The 14,615-nt window shown below is 47.5% G+C and overlaps 1 protein-coding gene across 12 annotated transcripts in view; it reads left to right on the top strand.

Annotated features, from left to right (window-relative positions):
- ABLIM1 (actin binding LIM protein 1) overlaps positions 1–14,615 on the top strand; it is a 293,568-nt gene that overhangs the window by 121,303 nt on the left and 157,650 nt on the right. Inside the window, exon 1 of one of the 12 annotated variants that reach the window (XM_053207806.1) lies at positions 8,490–9,138. The exons of the other annotated variants lie outside the window; for them this stretch is intronic. Coding sequence (XP_053063781.1) covers positions 9,123–9,138 — 16 coding nt within the window. The 5' untranslated portion in view covers positions 8,490–9,122. Of the gene's footprint in view, positions 1–8,489; positions 9,139–14,615 lie in introns of those variants that run through there. 12 annotated transcript variants of the gene reach the window in all.

Here is a 14,615-nt window from a genome sequence, read left to right as displayed (position 1 = left end):
ATATTGTGCAGTGCCCGTTTTAAATGCAAGTAGGAGAGCATCAGATATGAGGTAGAATCACTGAAGTTACACAATTTATATCTCGTAGGTCGTAGACACATATGCATTTCATTCTTTAAAGAAGAGCGGGAATTCTGCACACAACTAACTCAGCTGTTTTTTCTTTTGCTTCGTGATGCATGCACGTCCCAGCGCTCTCTGTCTTTGGCTTGTGGATGGAGGGAAGGAGGAAATGGGTCGTCCTACCTTTCCCTTTGTTTGATGTCATCATGTTCAGTAAATGGTTGGCTAACACAGGTAACAGGAGTCGGAAAGGATAAGATAGGGTTCCTTGGTTGATTGTTTTCCAGAAGACCATTCACTGTTGCCTTCTTTCCGCACTTGAAGTGGGTGTTCCGATCTGAATGGAGACCGACCTCTCAGCACCCCTGGTTATTCGGTGGTGGGTGTAACACCCTTGCCTTGCCATCGCCTGGAGTCTCCGTGAGCTCCCAGCATGAACCTTGGTCCCCTGGAGATCTGTACTCATGGAGCCCTGCAAACACCACATGCAAAGGAATGGCATTACCATTCTGCGTCTGTCTCCTTTGCTCACACACATGCTCCACTCTCCCAGTGGATGTCACCTGTAAAACACAAGTTCAGAGATAAAATTATTACAGACATCAGTGTGATGCGATCAAAGCATCACACCAAATGGAGGGCCCTTCTGAGCCCGGGCCCTGTGTAATTGCACAGGCCGCGTGCCCTCGAAGCAGCCCTGTTCTCACCTCCTTACAAGCGGAGCATATTACTACCATTCCCGGATGAGACTGCTGAAACCCGGAGACAGAAAATCCTGTGCCCAAGGTTACTCTGCCTCTGGCGGAGCTGGAATTCAAACCCTGGCTGTGTCTGATCAGGCCGCCCATGTGGCCAGTGTGACATAGCAGACTAACCACTGGGTAGAGAGAGGTAAGACATCAGGAGTCTTGACCCATTTCTAAGTAACTGTGTAACCTTGGGCAGGTTTGCCTCAGGACTTCGTTTTTCCTTACATATGCATGAAACTAATGCCTACGTTTTCGTACGTGTTCTAGTGTTGCCTACACCGTAGTTCCCATGGCCCCTTCTCTCCTTGCACCAAGAACTGGAGACACCCACTGAGACGTGTGTTGGGTGACAATGCCACCCTTTTCGGTGGCAGCAAATGCGCTAATGGCTGTGCACTTTGCGTGCCTTCTTTGGCCTGTCCCACAGATGATGGCGGAGATGTCTGGGGAGAATGAGAGAGAAGTTGTTTTCCGGGAGCGTGCCAGGGAGTAATTAGAGTTGTAAGGTGAAACAAAGGGTGGGGGGCAAACGTAGGCTTTGTAAACCCTGCAAAAATTCTCTGATCCACCCCCCCCCCACACACACACCACAAATTTGTAAAATTCTCTTTCTACGGAAACCATAGGAATGCTAGTCCTTGAGAATGATTCCACAGGGTGAGTGAATTATACCTTAAAGGCGTGATATGTTGGGGCACCTGGGTGGCTCAGTTGGTTAAGCATCCGACTTCGGCTCAGGTCAAGATCTCACGGCTCATGGGTTTCAGCCCCACATCAGGTTCAGTGCTGACAGCTCGGAGCCTGGAGCCTGTTTCAGATTCTGTGTCTCCCTCTCTCTGCCCCTCCCCCGCTCATGCTCTGTGTCTCTCAAACATAAATAAACATTAAAACATTTTTTTTTAACGTTTATTCATTTTTGAGACAGAGACAGAGCATGAACGGGGGAGGGTCAGAGAGAGAGGGAGACACAGAATCCGAAACAGGCTCCAGGCTCCGAGCGGTCAACACAGAGCCCCACGCGGGGCTCGAACTCACAGACCGCGAGATGGTGACCTGAGCCAAAGTCGGCCGCTCAACCGACTGAGCCACCCAGGCGCCCCTAAAAAAATGTTTAAATAAAGACGTGATATGTGGATCTGGGTACACCGTGCTCCCCAGGCCAGCCAAGGATGAGCCCACCGGGCCAAGGTTAGCATGCTGTTAACATGCTAGCAGGTCGTCTCATAAGAAGTCCAGCTAACAAAGGATAAGCTACCAAGAGAAGACTGTTCTGTACAAAGAAGGCAAAATGCAACGTCATTTCTATTGTGCCAAGTTTGAAGGAAATGCCAAAGAAGTCAATGTACATTGAGAGCATCTTGACTCGGAAAAATGCGTGTGCGTGTGGTTGGGACGGGGAAGGAAAGCCTCTTTCACCACCTCTGTGGAAGGGAAGGCCCGACAAAGCTTTGGACTCTGACAGATCTCTTCCCTCATGTGTGAGGCTGTAATAACATTATCTCATCCAGTTGCTACAAGGATTAAATGAGGTGATAGAATGGTGGCTGACGCATTACAAACATTCTGTAAATGGTGACAAAAGTGATATCGAGGGCTAGTTACTAACGGGACTCGGTAAGACGACTGCCTGGTTACATTTCTTTTCAGCTTGCTTTCTCTCCAAGGTGAATTATGGCTTTGCATCGTTCACGCAACTGCTAGGTTGACTTACCTATGAGACTGAATTTACTTTTATTGTAGTTCAGTAAGATTTTTTAAATCGGTCTATTTGATTATCAAACTGAAAAAAAATAAAATGAATACTTATTTTGACTTACTATGATAAGCTAGGGCCATTTATTCTTAATATTCATCAAATATTGCGTTCCTACTTTGCTCCTGTCACTACGTGAATACAGATACTCACAGGTGACCCCTTCCCTCAGAAAGCCCAGAGCCTTTTGCAAAAATAGACATGTAAATCCTTCACTGCAGTGTAGTCAAGCGCAGGGCGCTGGCGGCACTAAGTACCAGAAAAAAAGAGAACGTTGCTCGGGAAGCCATTGGATTTCTAGATGATGTAGCATCTGGACTGTTCTTGCCCACTCATTGTATTTCTACCTAGAAACTATTAAGGAAAGAAGATAAAGCTAAAAACAAACTGCCTTTTTTTTTTTTGAGGGGTCTTTTCCCAAGTAATTCAGACCTATTTCTGTATTTCTTGTGAACTTCTCACATGCCTCCATTAGGCTAAACTCCTCCGCGAAACACTTTTACTATCAAGAGATCCTGTGAATTCTGGTAATAGGTTCTAGGACACACGTAGGAAAATGGCTTGTTTTATGCTCACTCTGCAGTTTATATCTTTAGTGGATTATTTATAGGGAGCTTTATACCTTAGTAGTTTTTCTTAAGCTGCAAACTATTGCTCAGATCCAAATTCAACATTGGCTTCTGAGAAGGACAGTGGGGGGAATTTTGCATACAAATGTGAAATAATTCGACTTGAAGAATTCAAGGAAAAGAACTTTGCTGGGCCTCGAGTCAGTGAGATTCATATGGAAAAAATCCTAGGAATTCTCTGTTGAGGACATGAGAGTAAGATCAAGAGGGCCTGGACATTTAGGAATTTGTCTCGGGCCATAAGAAACTCTGGCATCCTCACTTCCAATAAATTTCCATTAAGTTAGCAGTGAATGTCCGGATGATTGTTATTTTAGCTAACCAAGAGGCATTGCTTTTTATTTTTTACTTATTTTTTTAAAGTTTATTTTATTTATTTATTTTGAGAGAGAGAGAGCACGGGGGGGTTGGGGGGGATAGGGGGAGAGAGGGAGAGAGAGGATCCCAAGTAGGCCCCTCACTGTCAGTGCAGAGCCTAATGCGGGCCTCGAACTCACCAACCACAAGATCATGACGTGAGCTGAAATTAAGAGTCTGATGCTTAACTGACTGTGCTGTTGCTATTTATTTAGTTTTTAATGTTTATTTATTTTTGAGAGAAAGAGAGAGACAGAGCTCCAGGGGGAGGGGGGTGGGCAGAGAGAGAGGGAGACACGGAATCCGAAGCAGGCTCCAGGCTCCGAGCTGTCAGCACAGAGCCCGACGCAGGGCTTGAACTCACGAACCGTGAGATCGTGACCTGAGCCGAAGTCGGACGCTTAACCAACTGGGCTGTTGCTCTTTAGATGTGGCAGCATGGTGTGTAGCTGTGTTTGTGCATCTCACATTCGCCTGCTTTACAGGCCAGCGTGCTAGGGCGGTGATTCTTGGTCACTTAGAGAACTGGCTATAGCTCCAGCCTCCTCTGCAGAGAATCTGAATCATCAGATCTTGGGTGGGGACCAAGATGTCTTGGTGTTTACATTCAAAGCACCCCTAGTATTTCTATCCCCGGAGGCCTGCAGAGTGTACCCTTGGGAAGGGAGAAAAATGTGAAACCCTACTTGCCTTCATGGAGCTCACAGCCTACATGGCTGTGACATGAAGCCATGGACATGAAGCCATCACTACAATCCCATATGGTCCGAGTTACTTAAAATGCTGTGTGTGCGATGTACATGGCTACCGTTTCCTTCTATTTATCAGGGAAATATTTTTTTAGTATAGTTTGTTGTCAGATTGGCTTCCATACAACACCCAGTGCTCATCCCAACTGGTGCCCTCCTCAATGCCCATCGCCCACTTTCCCCTCTCCCTCACCCCCCATCAACCCTCAGTTTGTTCCCTGTATTTAAGAGTCTCTTATGGTTTGCCTCCCTCCCTCTCTGTTTGTAACTTTTTTCTCCTTCCCCTCCCCCATGGTCTTCTGTTAAGTTTCTCAGGATCCACATAGGAGGGAAAACATATGGTATCTGTCTTTCTCTGTATGGCTTATTTCACTTAGCATGACACTCTCCAGTTCCATCCACGTTGCTACAAAAGGCCATTATTTCATTCTTTCTCATTGCCACGTAGTATTCCGTTGTGTATATAAACCACAGCTTCTTTATCCATTCATCAGTCGATGGACATTTAGGCTCTTTCCATCATTTGGCTGTTGTTGAAAGTGCTGCTATAAACATTGGGGTACATGTACCCCTATACATCAGCACTCCTGTATCCCTTGGGTAAATTCCTAGCAGTGCTATTGCTGGGTCATAGGGTAGATCTGTTTTCAATTTTTTGAAGAAACTCCACACTGTTTTCCAGAGCGGCTGCACCAGTTTCCTTCCCACCAACAGTGCAAGAGGGTTCCCGTTTCTCCACATCCTCTCCGGCATCTATAGTCTCCCGATTTGTTCATTTTAGCCACTCTGACCGGTGTGAGGTGGTATCTCAGTGTGGCTTTGATTTGTATTTCTATCAGGGAAATATCTAAATAAACTAGTAAACATAGACATTCCCTGGATATGCATACACCCACACACCTAATTTGGAGGAAGGGGGCAATATTGTTGGAAACAGACCACAGCAGACTTTGAGATGAAGCGAAAGTGTTTTGAACTTAATTTGGAAAGAAACAGGTAGCTCAGGTTTGAGACTGTAACCACATCAATTCCAAGGTCCAGCCTCCTGAGTGCAGCATTCAGAGCCCTCTGTGAACTACCATCCCAGCCCTAGCTTGAGCCTTTTCCTATTCTCCATGAGCAGTGAGCTACTTGACGTCTTCTTGCTCCCCGCTACCTCTGCCTGGAATGAATGATGTTCCCCCCCTTTCTTCACTTGGCAGCTTTTGCTTGCCTTCTCACTCTTTCTGGAAGCTTCTCCCGGCTCCCAGTTGGTGCTCAGCACTGCCTGGAAGCCGTTGCACCCTACTTCTATCTTTAACACCTTCCTTATTTTATTGAGAATATTAGTGTGTGTGCATTTCCTCCACTAGATGTTAAGCAACCCCAGAGCAGTGGTTTCTCTCCTCTTGTGTTTGACCTGCCAGCCCCATTGTACCTGGCACACAGGCGGTGCTCCATAAATGTCTGCAGTGAGGTTGATCGATGTCAACATCAAACAGAAAGCAAATAAGGAACTCCATCTTGAGTTTTCTTTCAGCTGGATTCTGCTAGAAAGGATTCTGCACACTCTTGTGCCAGTGGGTCCTAATGTGTTGAGGGATGTGCGATACCTAGAAGCCTGGGGTCCAGGAGTCACAGAGGGGTCCTGAAATTCCCGCCGTACAGGTGCCCAAGCAATAGGCAATCGGTGGCTCTGTTGAAGAGAGAGGACAACGAGGAAGAGGGCTCCGCCAGGTTGTCTGTTTTCTGGTTGCAACATTTCCCTTTCGATTGGCGTGGCTTCTATTGAAATGATGCACTCTTGTATTTTTGCCGAGAGTGGCTGTGTGCTAGCATAGCTTTTCTCTCCCACAAAATGGTTGCTGTCCTTTGGTCGCTTGTAGACAATGCTTGTTTCATTTTGTGAGTGAATGAAAAAGGAAGACAGCACTGAGTGAGTTTGGGTGAATAAAACAACAAATAAAACCTTGGGTTGGTGTCAGTTATTAGGAAGTCTTATCTCATTTGAGTGGAATGAGATTGAGATAAGTTCTTTGCAAACCATCTCTAAAAGTAAGAATAAAAGGGCCTGCCATCTTGTGAACCTTACATTTTTCATAGTTTTCTTGCATTTTATTTTGCTGCACCGCTTATAGCTTCAACTGGTAAAGGAGAAAATATCCAGGCTTTGGTTCTGTTCTCTAAGCTCTTAACCAGTCGGCCAGAGGCAAGGAGACAAAAACAATTTAGTTTTACTCTCCCACATTCCAAAAATAACTTTAGTAATACCCTCTTTGGTTATCTTAAAAGTACCCAGTGGATGCTTTTATCCTAAAGTAGCAGTGCCTGATTGTTGGGGGGAACTTATGACTGCTATTTAGCAACTAAATGCCCGGTGACTCATTCACTTTGTGGTGCAGGAAAATTCTTTCCATGGAAAACACAGGAGGGAGGGAATCTCTCTGAACCACTATGTAGTATTTTCCTTTAGGAAAGGCTTCTCTGAAAATGAATAGGCACCAACTGTCACTCTGTTAGCTTAGTCTCTAAAGCTGCCAGAGAGCCTTTTTAAATCAGGTTTTCTGTGCACTTTATCCACCGAGGTATACAGGAAGGTTCAGAACTGTAATAGGGGCCAGTTTGTTTAATAAATCTCAGGATTAAAAATGGTCATCCCGAGTAAGAGAGAAGTTGAACTAATTGCATTTACAATATGAGGAACACTGAGGTAGGATTGGATTTGGACTAGAAACCCAGTGGTGTTTTTCTGTCTCATTCCAATCGGGAGAGAGGGACAGAGTGAGCGGCAGAAAGAAGGGGAAGGATGAGAGAGCCCTGTTCCCTTAGCTTTGAGCTGAATAACATGAAAGCCTCGGAGAGAAGTGCCTCGGTGCCTATGCAGCAAAAATACAATAAAATAAATTCACCTGCTAGGCTCACAGCACAAAACTAACTCCACTTCTCTGAGGTTAATTTTGCTTGTCAGCGTCTCTTTACGAGCTCTGGGGGTGACTGGGGGGAGAGGGGCAGGAGCAGACAGGTGAAGTTTTAGTGCATGAAAACTGGGGACTGTCAACGACTCGGTCCCTGCTCCCTGCACCGCTCTTGAGCCCCGCCCATCTCCCTGGACTTGCGGGGCGTTGCTCTAATGCTTGGCTCCTGTGTATGAATGGAGGTTGGTAAAGCTGCTTCAAGGAGCACTTCGACTCCAGCTGGCTGCTGACTTAGGAAAAACATGACCCGTGGGGCTGCAGCGGGGGCAGGGAGCAGTGGGAGCAAAGTACGTTTTGTAGAAAAGACGATTCAGGGGTTGGAGGGGACTTAGCCCTTCCCGGCTGAGACACTCAAGCTATTAATAGTAAAGCCCTGAGTCACAGATGTAGGAATGTCACAGCTGCTCGAGATCTGCTACTGTTACCCATCAGAAAACCAGCAGGAAAGGGCCTCCCCACCCCACTAAACCTCACGTTGGCTATAAACAACCTCCCAGGCAGGTTGCTTGACTTCATTCCTTTCTGTTACCCTGGCTCTCTTAGACCCAACACGTTACAATATTTGCAGTAAATACAGTCTAATACTGGCTGTACATTCCAGTTGGGAAAGATGTGTTGGCCATCTGCTGTTCTCCCCGAGTGGGGCTGCGTCTGCCTTTTTGTCTCTTGCTCGTCACGTTTCTCCCACGTGGTGGAGATGTGTAACGTGGGGCCCGGGCTGGGGGTGGGGCCGGAGGATCTGGGTTCGGGAGACAGGTGCTGGATTGGGGTGGGCGTGGACTTTGGGAACCCAGAAGCCCCCTGCTCTTCGGAGACTGACCTGTGACCCCGTGGGTCAGAAATCCAAAGCCTTGTCAGCAGCCAGTGCGGCTGCGCGCCGGGCTCAGGGGCTTGAGGGGCGCGGGTGTGGCTGTTTGCCGCCGACTTTGCGGGTAGTGTCCCTCCGGCTCGCGTACACATATCCGAGGGGCTTGTCTAGAAAACGCTAATGAAGTGGAGAGAAGGTGGAAGTCGGAATCCTACCTAACTGGATAAGTCAGATTTTTGCTTCGATCCTGAATATGATCCTGGAAGGAACTGAATCCTGAAAGATCCTCTTCCCGGGCTGGCTCTCATTGTCTCGATCCCCTCCGGCTTCTGTCCCCCATTCAGGAAAACCAAGGAGGGGGTTGGGGGCCGGGAGCCGGGCTGGGGGGCACCGGGGGCGGGGGCGGGGGAGGGGAGCGCCAGGGCCAATCTTCACTCATTATAGTTGAGCCTCCAAAGTTGAAGAAAATGAGCTTGGAGTCACTAGCATTATTTCTCGATTTTTCTACTACGGTTAATTTTATTTATTCCGTGTGTCCGAACGAAGCCGGAATAAGAATAGGGAGCAGCGGTGATAGGAAACTAATGAGCTAACAATTGACTAGTTTTATTGAAACAGTCCCTTGGCCGTTCCTCGGCCCCCCTCTTCTGGCAATGATTTATCAGGCTCCGGGAAGGGAGCGTTTTGTTGCCCGTTCTCCCGGGCCTGGGCGCGAGGAATGCAAAGTGGTGTCAGTGACCAGAGATTAGGACAGTGGAATTTTGCATTTGTTACGGCAGCAGCTGCTGTAGCGAGAGGTTTCGGCTCAAGGGCAGAGTCCCCGGAGCTGGGCGCGGCCGCCACTCGGCGGCGATCGCGGGGCGGGCGCGGGAGCTCGGGCCCCCCCCACCCCCCCGGGATGGGGGCGGGATTTTAGAAAGAAGCCCCAGACCCCGCGAGTGGATGCGGGGGGCTTTTCCTCGCAGCGTCTGCACCGCGGATCTGTCCGCCCAGGAGCGCTCCCGCTCCCAGACTTTACTGCTGTTTCTTTCGGCGCTGCTCGCCAGAGGACCCGGTTGCCATGGTGAAGGAGAAAGGTAATTATAAATATCGATCCCTGTGCATGGTTGCAGGAGTTGCAATGGTGCTGCGGGGCTCGGCCACCTCATGGGGGACGATCAGTCGAAAGCCAGGCAGACATATTCTTGGGGCGAGACCCTCTGTATTGTGAAGTCATTAAGAACCTTTAATTTAGCCGCGGCGTCTGAAGCGCATCCTATTTCTGGAGTGTTTGTACAGCTGAGCTCCTTAATGTGTGTCTCTTTTGATTTGGAATTGCATCTTGAATGTTTCGCTGTGTTTGAGAGTTGCCTTCCTGCCCCCCCCCCCCAGCCTAGCGAGCCTTCATTCTCTTCCTCACCACCCGCCCCCCTCAAATCAATAAGTTACTAACGATGTGTAAGGAAGGGGTCCTTTTGCCAGATTTGTGCCGTGTTGGGACATGACCCGGCCTAGCTGGGACCGGCTGAGCAGAGAAGCGGGCTGTTTGGAGGGTCTCAGGTGTGCCGTTTTAATCCCCTGGCCTTCCCACGGTATCCCTGATCACCCCTCCAGACACCTTTGTGAAGGATGCGCTCTCAAAGGTGGCAAATCAGGTGGGGAGGAGAATGTCAAAAGGGAGAAGGCAGGGCACTCCGCGCAGGTGTGCGTTATTTTTTGAACTGGGTGTGGTCCTGAATTGTAAATTTTTCATAATTGAATTCTAGTTTAAATTATTAGCTTATCTGAAAAATGTAAAAAGAACACAGCAATCCTTGGTTTTAATGATCCAACTAATACCTAAAATATATCTTAAGAAAGTGAAATGCTACAGAATAGAGAGCGAAAAGTGGAAGCGTCTTGCCCCTACCCTGTCCACCTCAATTCCCCCTTATCATTCATCAATATTGTGTATCCTTCTAGAGAGGTTAAGAGAGAGAGAGGGAGAGAGTCAGAAGGAGTATAAAAACGGGACCATTCTGTCGTTTTTCTGTGACTTGATTTTTCCCCCCTCTTAATAATATGTCTTAGGGACCTTAAACACATGATTTTAAAATGTGAGTAACCACCCTTTAATTTTGCTCTTTGGTAAGCTTGGATTTATTCTGCCACGCTTTCTTGCTGTGGGACATGACTTTCTCCATCAACACGGATGTCTGTTCTTTTGGGGCTTCCTTGAACCATTTCAATGATGCATCTGCATCCGTTTTCACTGAGAGCCCCTACACGGAGTAACTTTGAGGTAAACACGCCAAACGCAAATGGATTCTTGTTGCTGGAAACTCAGTTTGGTTTTGTTATACTAACGGATGGCTGGAGAAATGGGATCATGACAGCTAACCGTGCTAAGGCTGCACCTTGGGACAAAGAGAAACGTGGTTCTGCTCTATCCATTCTGCTCCTGTGTGTCTTTAATAATCTCTTGAATTAGCTTTGGTCTTTCACTGAGGAGGTGGTAATCGAGTGAAATGTCTTGGTGTGAATAAAGATGCTTCTAATGATGTTCCCTCTCTTTGGGGGATGTTTTCAGGAACTTTCAGAGTAGCATAAACAGATGCTGACATTTCATAAAGGCCAGGGTTCTCTGTACCTTCCACCCGACTAGAATAACCCCAGCCCTGATCTCTGTTGCTCATGGATTGGAGTTTGTTTCCCCAATATAAGTAATTTGTGGGTGATGGGAAAGGGGATTACAAAAGCTGCTTCTTGATTCCATTCCCACGGAGCCCAGGAAAGCCCCAGACCTGCTCTAAACCACGGATCAGGGATCCCCAAAGAGCAACTGCTTTTCTGAGTCATTGCAGGTGTCCCCAAACTCAGATTGATCGGCTGGGCTCATGCTCACTTTACAAGTGAGTAGCCACTTTCTAACTGGAACGTGGGGATGGGCCACTGAGAGGTCACATACGAGTACTATCTTTGCCCTTAGCCACCGATTAAAGGCTGTTCCTTTTTTATTTTGAGGTCTGTGCCAGTCCGTGCTGCCACCTCCCAGCTCTCCGATTGCACCAACCTCAGCCAACAACAGAGGAAGGCAGGATGTGGGGCAGGTACACAAGAGATTCTGTGGAAAGAAAGCTACCACCATAGCTTTTAAAGTGAGATGGGCACAGGGGAGCACGTGGTCCAGGCATTCATCCTGGAGAGGAGAAAACGGGGGTTCAGAAAGGGTCAGGAAATTGTTCAGGGTCACACAGCGGGTGGTTGGACCAAGGGTTCATCCTCTGTGTTCCATCAGATGGCGTGCGTGGAGCGGTGACTGCACTTAGGACAGTGTGTGGACGTCCGCTGGCTCTCTCGCTAGATGGTGAGCCCCTCTGAAGCAGCACCGCGTCTCCATCTGTAATTTTCTCGTGCACAGCTTACCTAGTATCTGCCCATCCTAGATTCTCAACAGTTGAAACAGACTGGCTTGTGCTCAGAGGTGGGGCCCGAACCTTTGTCTTCTCCATCCCCGGACTCTTCTAGTCCTCTCCGTTTCCTCTTGCTCCCAGAGACGCCTCGCTTCCTCCTCCCGGAGCTGACACAGGTCTCCCCTGAGCAGGTTTAGTTCATGGCACGTCCATCCTGAGGAACGCGGGGGCCCTTGTGAAGGAGTGATAATGGATGCTGCGTTGTGCTCACCACTTAGGATGGCTTAGCTCGCATTGGTTCGAGCCCTTATTTTCTCTCCTGGGAAAAGTTTGCATGTATCTGGTTTGGGGTTGACCCTGACGGGAGAGAAGGGTTGCTTGTAGATAACACCTCTCCTAGTGTGGAATAGCATTTGCTGATACATTTGGACCCTCGCTATCTTTTCTTCTGCTAACTGGTCGCCTGTCCACTTCCAGTTGTAGACGCTTATTGATCCCGGAATCTTGATGAAATGGTTATTTCTCTGATGTGTTCAAGGACGCCTTACCCTTGCTGCATCCTGTGACAGATGAGCAGGAGAGAGTTTGGCGGGTTTATCAGTCAATATGTGCCTTCCTGAATACGCTCTCATCGACCTAAACTCCAGAGGCCCACTCTCCTCATTTAAAAGCTCTAATTGTCTAGCTTCTGTGTGTGTTCTAGTGCCCGCTTTAAAAGTACGAAAGGGATTTATGATTTTTGTCAGAGAAAACAAGAATAAACCCTAGAGATTGAGTTATGTGAACACTCATCTGATTTAAATAATAAGGGAGGCTTATGGTTTGGAAACCATGTGAGAGAATGAGAATTTAGCAGTGAGGGAGACACATCAAGGTAAATAGAGTTTTACATTTGGGCACACCATTTTTTGTTTGGTTTCTGAAAATGTTGGGTGGCTCAACCTGCTCTTAAGGTAGAGTGGGACCCAGTGAAACTCCCTTCAGTCCACCCTCGAGGGAGAAATGTGTACTCTCCACCTGACATTCAGGTGAATGGGAGACACACACACACACACACACACACACACACACACAGGGCAATCTTGTTTCTTGGTAGCTTCTGAGAACAGTGGTGTTTGTGTCTCCAATGTGTCCTACAGACTGGCACCAAAGTAATCCTCTCAGGGCACCGATGTCCTCATATTTCCGGCTCAAAAACCTAAATGAGTGACAAGGTAAGATTCAGAGCTTCCTACTGATCATTGAGGATTCCTCAAGTCCTTAAATTACCTCCTCCACACCCCTGACCAAGCGCATCTTGTTTTAGTCTTATTTTTAATGTTATTATATCCACTGGTTATTGAACACATACTAAATGGCAGGCTTTGTGTTGAGAGCTTTAAATACACGGTCTCTAATCTCTCAACCGTCAAGGTCAGTGGTATTCCTCCCCTTTAATATATGAGGAAGGGAAGGCTCGCAGGAGTTTAGAAACCTGCCAGAGATCACTTAGCTGGAACGTAGAGAAGCTGATTTTCTACCCAGTCCTATATGGCTCCCAAACCTCTGCTAATTGTACTTCTGCTCCCCTTCTCCCCACATTGGTCCTATTTGAGTCATCATGGAGGCCATTTCCTCCCTCCAGCCTGTGTCACGCTGCCCCTTTGGCCCTTGCGGGAAATACCTATATTCTCCTTTTCTGTATTTGTCAAAGACCTAATTCCAGTACAGCTTCCTTCTAATGCTTCTCAAGGGCCCATCCCTTCTGTAAATTCTTCTAGAATTACTCTGTACACCTAAGTAAACACCGAGAAAATGAAACAACAGCTGAATCACCTGTGCGACTTAAGAAAGTGCTGTCTCCTCAAGTATTTGTTGACTTCGTATACAGTCTTGTAAAAAACCTTTACAGGCGTCTAGTGTTGCTGCCTCTAGTGGTATCTGCCCCCCCCGCCCCAGCCCTCCCCGAAACACACAGCCACTACCCACTCAGGTGCGTGCACACTGCCTGATGTAATTGAAATCCATTTCTGTTCCATCTCTGGGGAGGTCTGAGAACAGTAGATCTTTCTCTGTGGTGTAGCTAATCCTCATGTCCGAGTTGCCCCTCAGGCCTCTTTTTGGTGTTTAACAGCCTCTTTTCGGTTCAGTTTTCCAACTCGGCTTCCCAGATTAATGCTTAATGCCCCTCCCCTCCCCACTCCTGGGCTTGTCTAGCTTCTTCACTGTTTCCTTAACTTGAAAAGCCCTAAGCTTTTCACCAATGACAGCGACACTTCCTAAACAAGGTCTAAAGAGAAGCTGTCTATTAAGGGAGACAACCTGATGTTACAGGTTTTGGAATAAATGGTCTTGATGGGTGACTTATGCACGCAACTCGGTTTTGAACTTTGCGTCTTTGGAAGGAAGGAAGCTCCAGTCGTATTCCACCTTAGAGGAAAAAAATCCAAGTGTGAACTGCTCTTACTATGATCTAAATGAAAGTGCTACTCTCATCGGAAGTAGACTCTGCCCAGCCTACCTTCACTACAGTAGGGCTGTCCAGATACTGGGACTTCCAAAGCTACGGAAAAGAATTTCACATTAAAAAAATAATAAACCCATTTCCCTGTGCCATCTACTCACAGATGTCTAAAAGATGTTTACCCAGAAATTCAAGAAGACTTCATTTCTATAATTGGAGTTGAGGCTGCACATATAAGTAAATCTAAGAGGAGGAACACAGTGACTTAAATTTACCTGGAGCTCTTGAGAACGATTTTTGATGAGGGAGTGGAGTTCAGAACATGGAGACAGTGAGCATCTAAGCTGCAGGTTGAGCCAGCCACTCCCAGACTTTGGGTGGCCCTGCCTCTTGCCTCTGTAATTACCCAGTCAGGTGGCTAGAAAGCATAAAACAGCTTGTACTCCATCACAAACACCTTCTTTTACAGAACAACAAATGGACTTTTCCAAATTCCCACAGCAACGACCTCCTAAGGTAGACTCACCCGACCAAGATGCAAATCTCATCTGATTCACTTTGAGGAGGCGACCCTCTGTGTGACCTCATATTCATGGCCCTTGGGGGGCAAGAAGGAGAGTCCTGATATTGTCTCTAGTGTGCCAAGGTCAAAATGCCGAGTGTTTTCCTGAGCCAGCATTAGAGAGCCAGAGAACTTTTCAGAAGGTTCAGTGATGGGTGAGTGGTGCAGATTTCTCCC

The sequence above is a fragment of the Acinonyx jubatus genome, chromosome D2 (assembly GCF_027475565.1).
Source record: "Acinonyx jubatus isolate Ajub_Pintada_27869175 chromosome D2, VMU_Ajub_asm_v1.0, whole genome shotgun sequence".
NCBI classification, from domain to species: Eukaryota; Metazoa; Chordata; class Mammalia; order Carnivora; family Felidae; genus Acinonyx; species Acinonyx jubatus.
Note: the sequence above shows the minus strand (reverse complement) of the source record. Positions and strands in the feature narration are given on the sequence as shown.